Source organism: Amaranthus tricolor, chromosome 8, assembly GCF_026212465.1.
Source record: "Amaranthus tricolor cultivar Red isolate AtriRed21 chromosome 8, ASM2621246v1, whole genome shotgun sequence".
Lineage (NCBI taxonomy): Eukaryota > Viridiplantae > Streptophyta > Magnoliopsida > Caryophyllales > Amaranthaceae > Amaranthus > Amaranthus tricolor.
In genome coordinates, this window is record NC_080054.1 from 17,383,040 (window position 1) to 17,396,057 (window position 13,018).

At 34.6% G+C, this 13,018-nt stretch overlaps 1 protein-coding gene and 1 long non-coding RNA gene across 4 annotated transcripts; one reads left to right on the plus strand and one right to left on the minus strand.

Moving 5' to 3' along the window:
- Window positions 1–2,080: 2,080 nt before the first annotated feature.
- On the minus strand, window positions 2,081–7,931 carry LOC130820308 (uncharacterized). Of its 2 annotated transcripts, none has more exons than XM_057685628.1 (5): window positions 7,557–7,931; window positions 6,711–6,886; window positions 6,364–6,424; window positions 2,652–2,721; window positions 2,081–2,466 (listed from the first exon to the last, which is right to left on the minus strand). In XM_057685628.1, exons 1-5 carry the CDS (start codon window positions 7,744–7,746, stop codon window positions 2,355–2,357), a joined length of 609 nt encoding a protein of 202 aa, XP_057541611.1. In that variant the 5' UTR covers window positions 7,747–7,931; the 3' UTR covers window positions 2,081–2,354. The 2 variants fall into 2 exon arrangements, with proteins under 2 accessions (XP_057541611.1, XP_057541612.1); XM_057685629.1 differs by having other exon boundaries at window positions 2,575–2,721; window positions 7,557–7,910.
- Window positions 7,932–8,913: 982 nt separating this feature from the next.
- Window positions 8,914–12,538, plus strand: LOC130820311 (uncharacterized). 2 transcript variants are annotated; one of them, XR_009045153.1, is made up of 4 exons: window positions 8,914–9,453; window positions 10,320–10,390; window positions 10,799–10,878; window positions 11,405–12,538. It is a non-coding gene; the product is annotated as an uncharacterized LOC130820311 (long non-coding RNA). The 2 variants fall into 2 exon arrangements; XR_009045152.1 differs by lacking the exon at window positions 10,799–10,878 and having other exon boundaries at window positions 8,920–9,453.
- The last annotated feature ends 480 nt before the right edge of the window (window positions 12,539–13,018 follow it).

Consider the following 13,018-nt stretch of genomic DNA (forward strand, 5'->3'; position numbering starts at 1 on the left):
CAGTGAACCCCAGTAACACCTTATATAAGGTGTGGAGGTGTTTAGGGGAAGAAATATACGACAATTGACTAATCTTTTCAGTTATCTTAAGGACACATAGGTTGCTAAAAGAATGGAGAAGCAGCACAATTCTCCCAATCTACATAAAAACAAAGACGGCGCACATGTTTGCGGGAACTATAGAGGGATCAAACTTTTTATTCACGCATTGAAATTGTGCGAAAGAGTGATAGAAAGGAGAATCAGACAAGGGACGAAGTTTAGAGAAAACCGTCCAACTTCATGCTAAGGAGATCAGCTACTAAAATTATTCATGTTTTGAAGAGGTTAATGGAGAAATATATTGAGTGGAAGAAAGATTGCATATAGTGTTTAAATTGGGCAAGGTGTTATCGCTTGTAAAACTAAGTTAAGTATTTAGGGTCGATTATCCAAAGTAATGGGGAGATTAATGGGGATGTAACCCATCAAATACAAGCAGGTTGGCTCAAACGGAGAGCCACAATTAGGATGTTATGTGATAAGAAGTTTTCTACTAGATTAAAAAGGGAATTATAGTGAGTTGCCACTAGGCATTCACTATTGTATAGTAGAGAAGTCCTTCGAAACAAAATAGATGTGGCAGAGATGAGAATGTTGAGGTGGATATGGGGGCACACACGGAAGTATAGCATTAGAAACCAGGAGTTAAGAGAAAGGTTAGGACTTGCCCTTTTGTCGGCAAAGTTGCGGGAAAACATATTAAGATGGTTTGGACGTGTGAAGAGGGCGAACATAGACGCACTAATGAGAGTGGCAAAAGGCCTTATAGTGGAGGGTAACAGAAATTGAGAGAAACCCAAGAGAACAAGGGGAGAACAAATAAATATTGACTTTTAGGAGTTGCTCTTGTCTAAGAACTTGACCAAAGATAAAAGTAGTTGGAGATGTCGTATACGTGTTTTAAACTATTCAAAGTTTCTGTCCTTTTACACAATTCTTTGCCTATAAAATTAAAAAAAATGTAAAGATAAAAGATATGTGTTTAGTTGTAATTTTAAATATATCCGTGTTGGAAAATGTAACATTTTATAGAGTTAAAAAGCTTTGAAACTATAATTAGCTTTGAGATAGTTCTGCGTAAAATGTAAAATGCAATGTAGTTATGTGTAAAATGTAAAATGCAATGGATTCATTGTATATTGAAGGACCGGAAGAATTGTTTGTAATGATTATCCTCCTTCATCAACTCGGTCAAAGGATGTCTTTGGGCAAGTTCGAAAGCTTTTGTCTTTATGTGCTCTACAATAACCTTGTATGCATAAGAGAGGCAGCAAAGTGAACATTGCTCTCTTTAATTTGTGGAGCACTACCCCATTGTGCAGTCTTGGGAGAAACTTACAATGGAGCATTTAAGAATTGGTGACATTGTTTCAGACGGAGAAATCTGTCATAAATTATTTCAAAATTGTAAAATAGCAATTAAATTAGTGAATCAAAATCAAAAAAATGTATTTAAAGATGATTATCAAGCAAAAGTATAATATTATTTTTAAATTCAATTTGAATTTTTAATTGAAATATCAATGGTAATTGTAAGTTTTGGCACTTTATCAATAGTATCCTTAAATTTTTTATTATCTATGGTACCCTCGTATTTTTTAGCGTCTTACAACCGTAACCTTTTTTAACTTTTTCCGTCCAAAATCGTCCAAAGCCGATAACTTTTTTTCTTTTTCTTTTATTTTTCAATTTAAAACATAAATGAAAGTTAATGGTTTTAGACAATTTTGGACGGAATAAGTTAAAAAAAAGTTACAGTTCTAAAACGCTCAATAATACATTGATGATAAAAAAAATTTAGGGATACTATTAATAAAATGCCGAAACTCAAATAACATTGGTAATTTCTCAAATTTTTAAATTAGATTCAATCAATTACTTAAGGTGTTCAATGTCAACTATTTCACTTTATAAATAAATTACATTTGGGCTGAGCCCCTTTAAGAGATCGGTTCTCAGGTGAGCAGCTGCCTTTCTTATGGTTGTATTCAGATCAACAACTGCTTTACCAAGCCTGATTACATGATAGGATTAGATGTGAAGGCCAAGATAGCAATCAGCAACATTACCTCCAATAAATCAGGCAGCAGCTTATTACATATCGTTTGGATTGCAAAATTTCTACACTATATTGGATAAGCTTAGCGAAACATAAAATGAATCACTATATTACATCGCTGAGATGAGCCTGAGAACAAAACGATACACACTTTTAACAATTGGCATAAATAAGGGAAGAGGTACCAAAGCTCGAACATTAAACATTGTTACGGAAACTTGTGTTTGTTTTCCTGTAAATTAGCGAGACTACCTCACTTTGGACGCCTATAAAGTATATCGTCAATGCTTTCTTTCACATAATTTCCCACCTTCCGCATGTTTCTAGCCACTCCGGAAGCAACAAGTCCTGCATTTCTTTGAAATCTGCAAAGTACAACAGGATAGTGAAACTTGCCTAGTTAAAAACTCCAAAGGATTTACAAGTACAATCATAAAGATGGAAGATGACTGAATAATAGTAATAAAACTTGCCTAGTTAGAAACTCCAAAGGATTTACAAGTACAATCATAAAGATGGAAGATGACTGAATAATAGTAATAAAACTTGCCTAGTTAGAAACTCCTCCCCCATAGGATGAGTTGTTTTAGGTGGTCGATGTTGATGATGCCCATGGTCGTCTGTCGGAGAAATGACACAACAGATGAGTTATTCCAAAGATCATGAACAAACTTTTTCAATGTTCTAGACTAAACCTGTTAATTTTTTTTTCGACCCGAAACACGGACGAAAATCAGTTGGCATAACCCAAAAATATTGACCCGTGAAACAAAAATGACCCAGCCAGAAAAACCACACAATGAAATATCTGTGGTTCATCAATATTGTGACATGAGAGGAATTTTCCAAAGCGCTCAACAATATTCATCTAAATCCCGAGGATAGGAAGAAGATAAGAGGCTTATGACATACTTCAATTAATGCATATACAGTCTTACCACCTGAATTATCTCTCCTTTCGGAATAGGGTTTTCTAAAAAAACTTGACCAATATTCATGCCATATTAATGCAAAGTTGCAATTGACGATAAACATGTGCAAGAATTCCAATTAATTCACACAAGATGAATTGCCAAAGGAATGCAGTCAATACTGAAGTCTGAAGCAAATATAATTTGTATTTCCAACGACTAACAATCATTAAGAAGCTCCACGTCAAAACTAGAAATTCACTATACATACAACCACCAAATTTGCAATCTTCCCTCCAAATCACTTTTGCTCCACTCAAACCCCCCTCTGGCCTCTTGAAAAAAATCTTACACTCAGTTAGTTTCAACATCCCATTACCTCCATCGTTGTTTCCATTAACATTCCACAACATCAATGCCATTAAGCGGCTTCAACATGAGATTTAGGGGGGAGTGGATGTACACAACATTACCCTTGTAATGACAAAGATGTTTTTGATTGAAATTTGATAGCAAAAAACGTCATGTATCATATAAATCAAAATGCACATTATTTAATGAACCATTTGAGCCTATAAGGCAAAATGTCTCTGTTAGAAAAATTCAAGATAAAGTCTTGGATATCTTTTCACTGCAACATCAATGTTTAGAAGTTTTCTAAAAAAAACCAAAGGATCAAAATGCCATTCTTGAATCTTGAAACAATATCAGGTTGCTCTCCCTTCATCAAGTGTAGGGATGGGCATGGTCTTGGAAAGGGTCTAGACCTAGACCTGACTCGGCCCTAACTTAAGGGTCTAGATCCACCTATTGTTTGACCCTATGGATCCGAGTCGAATCTGGGTGCATGACCTTAGGGTTCGAATCCAAGTACACACGTTTAAGACCCAGATCCATCCCATGAACCCATTTACATCTTTTTTTAAAATTATATTAATTATCATGTATTTTAAAAGTTTGATTTGGAATTTTGTTGTATTTCTGAACATTACGTGATTTTAAACTTTGTCAGTTTATGTAATTTGAAATGTGGTCGTTGTATCTATACTTTAAAAATTAAAAGACTTGATAAATATTTCATTAAAAGAACTTAAATGTTGAAAAGCTTCCTTTATTTATACGCTCAATTAGTATAAAGTATTCCTATTAAAAGATCCGTGTTAGTCGAAAATGTTTAAATAAGTCTATACGAATGGTCGAAAATTGTATTATATATTTTTAAAAAATAATATAAAAAAATTAAAATAGTTTTGGACCCAGATCTAGACACTAGACCCACCAAGCCTTAAGGGTCTGGGTTTGGGTTCAAAATTTTCAGATCCTATGGATTTGGGTCCAGGTCTGGGTCCAACAAAAAAATTAGGTTTGGATCCAAATTCGACCCATGGCCATCCTTAATCAAGTGTACCAGAGAACCAACACCTTATGAAATGAGATTATCTTATTCCCCTTCTACCCCACTCGCTTAGCTAAAATAGCACTGAAGAGCAATCATATTGCAAAAACAAGTGTTACAAATTGAGTGGGACACTTCAAAATATATTTTAACTTCAATATTCAGAAAATTAGGACGGCCTGAAAATTCACAATTTCTAAAATAGTTAAGTTCTGATAAGCAGTTAACATGATATACACAAATTGATAAATAAACCTGAGCAATGCAAAAATAACAAGTTCCAACTTCCAAGATACACCTCACAAGTAATGTGCCGCTAAGCCGCTACTGACAAAATAGACAAAAGAACTTTCCAAGGTAACGGGATGGGGGTGACTATGATAATATGATTCTAGCATCCAGATTAACTAAGTAGTTTGCAGTAGAACCAACAATGAGAGTGTCACTGTGATCAAACCACCTCATCACAGGGGTTTAAGCTCAGCAATACAGAAATTCACAGAATAAATGTTCAACCAAATAATAACTTTTAGTTTTCAAAAATAGAAATCAATTTTAGATTTAGTTTCTAAATTTTCTCAAAACTATAATGAAATTAATTTTTACATTACAAAGACAATACATGACTAATGAAGAGCGATCAGAATGCTTTACATAGAAGTATATAACTTACCCAATATGTCCGACAACTTCATTATTTGAAATATTGAGTTCTAAAATTCAATGTTCACCACAAAAGGATAGATCAGAAGTAAATTTGATCATGTATCTCAGATATCTCAACATAAAGCCTTATTTGAATACGAAAGAGATGTGGGGTAAGAGAGTGAAGAACAAAATGAAAAAAGAGAGTATATAGAGGCGGTCGGTTGTAGCAACAACATTCCATGTTAATATTGGTATTTCCAAAGTTCATAATAAAAATAAGAGGTATAGAAGAAAGCAAAAGGGGAAGTGCCTAATCACCAAATTGATGCCAATCTTCCATCTCTGCCTTCCGGCAGCCATAGAACCCATGAGTCATGCAACATAGAACCCTTCCTCTAAATAGATCTACCCCCACTGGTGAATCACAACCAACTACCGAGAAAGAAAACACAGAGATGTAGAGAGAAAAGGACTAAGAGCAAAGAAAATCATTGCAACAAGTAGAGAGTTGGACGAAGATTTTCTAAAACAACGCTTACAAAACCACTAGAAGTGGTTTCTGTTCCATTTTGAGACTGTAAAATTTGGACAATATTTTTTCAGCAGCACGTCCAACGTGTTTTGTTACTTAGAAATAAATAAGTGGTATACAAGAAATCAACACAAAACTAAGGTCGCCAAAACTATCTTAAGGCAACACAGTACTATTCTACTCTTCACTCTTCAGACAGACTATGATACCAGCCTACCAGAAACAGGAAATTCTTCACTACCATATGGAACGGAGGCTACTAGATTAAATTTTACAGCTCGCCTGTATTGAGGGTTAAAGGGCATAACCTATTAACTTAATTTATGGAATAAATATTTTCCACCATCCCCCCTAGAGCAATTAGTTCCCCTACACTTTTCTCTCCTCTCCTATTACCCCTGATATTTTACCAAACCTTTGAAAAGGAAAATTTTCTACTGAAACTTGTAACTCTGTACATCTCATACCTAATTTATTACCACCATAATACATTGGTGGCACCATGGCAGAAGAATGACCTGACAACTATATATATAATTCTTCAATATCACACAGAAATGTTCAGACACAGTTTCCTTTGGTTTCAGATTTTCACACTTTACATCAAGTGAATACAGAGTATATCAAGCCAACAAATCTATTCAATGATACATGAAGAAAATCATCAAGAAGACTCATGCAACACATGCCATATAGCAGCAGGGGTAGTAAACTACTCATATACAACTAGAAAAAAAAAATCAGCATACTACACAGTAGAAGCTACTCATCTTACCTTCTCTATTGTGAGCAGGAGTCGGGGCATGATGATCAGTCGGTCTTTTGTCCACCAAAAACTGTCAAAAAGAGAAACATGGTAGTAGATTAGAAAAACAAAAGACTCAACAATGCAAAATATAAGTACATTCCATTAAGCCTATCTATGAGACTGCAATTCAAGATTGATCACAGATCAGGATTGAGGAAGCAGAAGATTAGCATGATATCTATGGATGAATCCTACCTTAAAAATCTTCTACGCATACAATGCAAATGGTTTGCATCTTCTTATATATTGATATATAAAGTGTACAAGCAATAGAAGATAAAACACTGAAAAGAACAGAAAGGAAAGGTCCCAACCTCGACACCAACGCAAACAGGAAGTTCTGCTCGCGGCTTTTGATCACCGTCCAAAGGAGCATCTTTATTTTGATCCATATAAATAGAGTAACCAACACAAGCATATTTAAAATCCGTGAGACTTCTTCCTTCCTTAGAAGCTTCGACTTCAGATTCACTTACAATATAGTTAGGTACTGATCAAAAGAAGAAAATAGTCAGAAAAATGCCAAAATCATTACCTAAAATTACACTCCACAATAAAAAAGATTAGAAAGGGAGCCTTAGCTTCCAAAATATCAAACCCAGTTTGAGAACATAAATCGCCAATAATGCCACCAAATAGATCATTACAATCCACTAGAAATTTCCAACACAATATGTAGCAAACCGAAACTTGCTAAGACACCATAATCAATTCTTGAATTAAAAAAGTGAGCTTGCATGTCCCAACAAGATTTATAAGAAAGGCATAATCTTTGTAATCAAGAAGGATAATCCCAAAAAATGGGTGACCCATTTTCAATAGATACAAATCAAACACTTAGCATCCAGATTTTCAAAATTAAAGGAGTATTAATCAAGAAGAAATGAAAAGGCCAAAATAAAGTTCATCACAAACCCTCAATTCACAAATTGCGCAAAAACTTCAAGCTAAAAAACAAACCAAAAAAATAAGAACCCTAAAAAAAGTGCGCATGCAACCCTAAAAAAAACCCTCATTTCATAGATTGTGAAAAAACTTGAAGCTAAAAAACCCATAAAAATCGGCGTCATACTCAATTTACAATCCAAAACAACATTAAAAATCAAAGCAAGAAAAAACCCCAAAACATAAGAACCTTAAGAAATTAGTAGGTATACAACCTTGTTGAAGAGAGCGAGTGATTCCTACACAACGAGGATTGCAGCCTTTGGATTTGAGATGGGAAGAAAAATAAAGAGTGCCTTTGCAAGATTTACCCTTTCTTACTCTTTCAGTTTCTGTTTGTTTAGATGAATTATCCATAACCTTTTTCTCTTCTGCCTCTTCTTCCTTCTCTCTCTTCACCTCCATCTTTTTTTTTTCTTTCTCTTGTTCTTTCTTAATGTAACATATTAAAAAAAAAATGATAGATTATTGCCGGAATACAAAAAATGTAATTTTTCGGAAACGAAATCCTATAAGCCGACCAATCATATAAGTTGAAAATACGGTGAGACGGAGAACACCCATAAATGGTCACACATTGCTACTCAAATCTAACCGAACCAAAAATCCTAATTCAAACCAAAAGTTATGCAACCCGAAAATATATTCATTTTCTATGTTTATCGAACTGACATTGCTCAAATTAAAGTTGCACCAAAATTAGTTGACAACCAAAAATGAAAAAATTAAACCCATACTATTGACCGATTTTAATAACCGATATATTACTGTTAACCGAGATAATCCGAACCTAATGGTGACCGACCGAGTCATATCCGACCCGAATCATATGCGAAACCGAACTCAATCCGGTTAAAATCAACTTAACCCGAACCAATATTTAATAGAACTGTTATAAACCCGAATCAATTTTTAACATAAAAATATGATCGGCTCATATTCTTTCATCTTATTAGTTAAAAAAATAAAGTAATAGATATTCTTATAAATTAAATTTTATAAATAAATAGTTTCATATATTTAGAGTTAACAATTAATGGTCAATGTTTATTAAACTATTTTTAATCAAATTAGGAAAACAAATGATAGAACTTAAATTTTATTTTAGAGTCAAACAAGCAAAAGTAACAAAGTAATAATCACTAATTGATTTGCATAGTAACTATTTTCCCTTAAGTAAAGGCAATATGACTATCAATTAAAAAAGACTAGCAACTTAATCTAATATTGACTCGATCGATACCCGTAGCCAAATTCTACATGGAAAAAAATGCTCGAACCCAATCTTAACCTAGAAAAACTGAACCAATTATTAACCGATGACAACCCGAGACCGATTGACACTCGACTCGAACTTCAACCAACACCGAATCGGTGCAAACCCGATACCTCGAATAAGTAATCTCTAACCGAACCGTGACTAACTGACCCCAAAAACAAACGAAATAAATAACACCCGTTCGAAATCGACGCGATAACTCAAATGAACGCTTATACTCGCTAACAATGAGAAATTCAATACCCATATTTATCTCCCTTGCCTTTCTTTTCCCTCCTTCATTAACCTCCCTCTTGCTCTCTTCCTCTTCTCTTTCACTCTCACCTTAAAAGAACTAGGCACCACACCCAGCTAGCAGCCACCAGCAACCACAACCAGCCAATAGCCGCCAGCCGCACTGTAACATTTGAAAAATTAATAATTTAAAATGAGTGTATTTAAGAGAATTATTAGTACGAAAATGACCTTAAATATACATAATATAATTATATTTTCAATTTAATTTCTTCTTCTCTAATTCTCTCTTTCCTTTTTCTTTTATTTTCCCCCCCTCTCTCACTTCGATTGAACCCTAAACTACCATGAATGAAAACAAAATATCAAGTTCTTTACATCCCACCAAAACCATTCTCGAATTCTCCGATTGTCTCTGAAATCTGCACAACCGAACAAGGAAACCAAAACCAATTTTGTTATGCCGATTTTTGCACCGAAACCAAAACAGTCAATCTTCTTGTTGCCCCTGAATTTCTGCCGAAAATGAGGGAAGCCAAATGTTTTATTGTGCAACAAAATCCTAATTTGGTTGCTTCAGATTCCTACCGTAAGCTAAGGTCCATTTCTTTCCATTTGTTTTTGTTTTTTTTTTCTTTCTTATTTTGATTTTTGTTCTTCCGTTTTGCTTTTCTTGTAGAGACATTATGAATCAAAAACAAACTCTTTTGATCTTCAATCTCATTATGTTAATTATTATTATTGATCATCAAAATCTCATAGTCTCATGAAAGTGATATGTGATCATCAAAATATGAAAGTGATATGTGATTTCAAGAATTGGTGTAGGTATGCTTGTTCATATTGAATTAGATGGATCTTGAGGATTGATATTAGATTAATGGATATGGAGATTTAAGATTTGTTAAGAAAGATTTATTAATGATAATATGGCCCAATGTAATGATGAGAGCCTAATCGTCGGATTATAATTTTAGTGGAAGATTATTATAAGGACTTAATTGTGATTAGTTTAGTGTTTTTGGATGTGTTCGTAGCCTTTTTAGAATATTGTTGATGGGTTAAAAAGGTTTATATTTTTTAAATTGGATGAATCTAATGTTGATTGGTATGATAATAAAGGACAATGTGATTAAGGATTTATTGAGGAAATTTATAGAATTTTAATGTAACTTTGGACAAATGATGAATTAATGGTAGATTGATGATTAGTAGAATAAATCATGGAATTGTTGACTAGTATGAAATTTATGAAGATTAGGATATGGATATAATGATTGTTAATGAAAGATTATAGATATTTGATGTTCTTTTATGATTTAGGAGATACTTTTGAAAATCATGAATTGTGAAATAAGAATCCTTGTTAGACTATAGTTGTAGGAAGAGATGTAATAAGTTATATATAGATCTAGATTGTAATATCGAACGCTCTTTCGTGATGTTGTGATTTGTTATGTTTCAGGAGACGATATCATCGAGGAACCTTTCTAGCTATCCCAAAGAACCAGACTTAGCTCCTTGAAGCCCCTTTTGGTGAGTAGTAACAGTTCCTTAAAAAGGGTCTGGCCAGACCACAATTTTGAAAATTGCTTTAATAAAGTTTGTGAAATTCATATTGAGATAAATTTGTTATGAATGATTATGCTGATATTGACATGGTCAATGGATCGGGCTTACGAGCTGGTCGTTGACACAGTGGTGGGACATTGTCTCCTATTCCCTTGTTTTGAGATGAATTGTCATTCAAATATTGACTAGCCTCACCCGAGAGTGACATAGCCTTAGATCCATGGATGTTCCTCTCAACTAGACTCTCTGTGCGCACATAGATCTAGGAAACTGATGTTTTTAAACTTATGATTTGAATTACTGTGTTTTGTTGTTTTGGATTGTTACTTCTCATTCAGTTTAACTTGACCCCCTGTTGTTTCCATCTTTTAGATTGTCTACATATTGGAACTGGTCGGGAACGATGGGTTAGCAGTGATGATCAGAGTTACATGGATGTTAAATTGTGATGAGTACGTGAAAAGTTGTAGCTTTGTATTAGGTTTTGGTAAATGCATATTGGACTAGATTGTATTGGTTATGTTGGACTTTTATAATGACTTTTATGATTACGGTGTTTTAGTTAGATGTTTGGATTGAGAATTAGCTGATACAACTATGTGATAGAACTAGTGACCTTTTTGCACAAGTTTTGGAATTGAGAATTAAGTTTCTTGGGAAATAAACCCTGTGATGACCCTGTTTACTCAGTCAACGGTAAGTAGGGTTGTTATAGTTGGTATCAGAGTCGAAACGTGAATTGAGGACCTCTAGATGAGTAATAAGGATATATAGAACAAATGTGAGGTAGAGAAAAGACACTAGGTGTGACGTTAGAGTTTGGGTAGAGGTTAGTTGATGGGATATCGTGAAGCGAACGTTCAATTCAAATATCGTTTTACGATGTTTCATATGCATATGTTTGCATGTATATCCATCAAGTTATTTATTGTTGTTAAAATGTATGTTTTTTGTTTGTTTGTGTTTATGCACGTATAGGGATGGATGAGAATCGTATGCCTCGTCCCGAGAGACATGAGGATAGGGTTGAGTCCGAGAACTCCCATGACTCCGAGCATACGAACACGGCAAGCGAGGTTTCTCATGCACGATCTGACCCTACCGAGACCTCTACACCTGTCGTCCCGGCTGCCATTATAGTGGAACAATTTGAGACGATGCTGAAAATGTTCTACACGTAGCAGCAACAAAACCCGCTCCTACAACAGCAGGTGCTTCAGTCACTTAACACCGGTTCTTCAAAGGGTGGTTCTGGGCACGACATAGGACGTCGCAAGCAGAGGGTATTCAGAGGTTAGCCCCTAGGAAATATGATGGTAAGGGTCCTCCCACTTGGCTAAATGATTGGGTCCGGGAGATGGAGAAAGTATTTGCGATACTGAAGACACCCGAGGATATAAAGGTAGATCTAGCAGTGCATAATCTGACCGGTGACGCCGATCTTTGGTGGGTCACCCATAGAGACGCTCTTCTATCAACTTCTTTCGCTATTACTATGAAGCATCCTTCCACCGTTCCTCCTCTTCCTTGGAGCTTGTTTGTGTCAGCGCTTCGCGACGAGTTCGTTCCTCTACACCTCTAGAGAAAGATGTTTGACGAGTATTCTCGACTTACGCAGGGAACCCAAACCGTTCACCAGTACTACGTTCGATTTATGGAGTTCACCAGAGCTCAGAGATTTTTATCAGGGTTGATTCTGGATATCCAGGAACGTATGAGGAACTTGGGACACGAGCATGTCAGAGACGTACATCATGATGCTTGTGAGGCTGAACGCCTATGGGATAACGGAAGACCACTCAAGGGCTGAAGCGACGTAGAGAGGACACCCACGAGATATCACAGAGTATTGGGGGTCGAAGATATTCAGCACCTACACAGTCACATCGAGAGCCTAGATCCAGTTTTGGGAGACCAACGTTGAGCACTCCTCAGAGTAATAGCAACATTGAGTGTTTTATATATTTTAAATCATAAATGATATACGAAAGCTAGCGCTCAAGTGATAATCGCGTTATCCTCGAAAATGGGTGTATAACGACATTGTCCGATTAATTTGAAGCTAGTTTCTGTGACAAGAGTGGACAATTAAATGAAATATTAGACTTAAAATGGTTATGAAAATTTTAAAAAAAATCAATTATTAAATTATCAACGACTTCAAAAATCATATAGACCGGTGAAAAAAAAAGTCGAGGTTGTAAAATTATTAAAAGAAACAAGCATGAATAAAATTTAATATGCATGGATTGTCAAACCAAAAATTCCAAAATTTATTTCTTAATTTAAATATAATGCATTTTCAAATATAAGCAATGACCAAATTTTTTTTTAAATAAAAATTTATTAGTTATCTCATATGAGATGTTTATTCAAATTCCAAAATATACTTTAGAACTCAAATTATATACAATTGGTTAAAAAAACGAGTATTATTAATTAAATGATGATTTCATTATCGTTGGAGAGCAATCAAATGACTCTATTGACTAGTAGATTGGAGCTTAGTTTTCTGATAATGATTAATGATTAAATTAAAAAAAATTAACATTAAAATTTTAACTTTTTACTCATACAATTCAAATAATTTTT

Bases quoted from the DNA above. Each gene is read 5' to 3' on its own strand.
- LOC130820308 (XM_057685628.1), bottom strand. From the start codon at position 7,746: ATGGAGGTGAAGAGAGAGAAGGAAGAAGAGGCAGAAGAGAAAAAGGTT. The intron at 6,425-6,710 runs GTTGGGACCTTT...TCTTTTTGACAG, and splicing joins CTGTTTGCGTTGGTGTCGAG to TTTTTGGTGGACAAAAGACC. The intron at 2,467-2,651 runs GCAAGTTTTATT...TGTACTTTGCAG, and splicing joins GGGGAGGAGTTTCTAACTAG to ATTTCAAAGAAATGCAGGAC.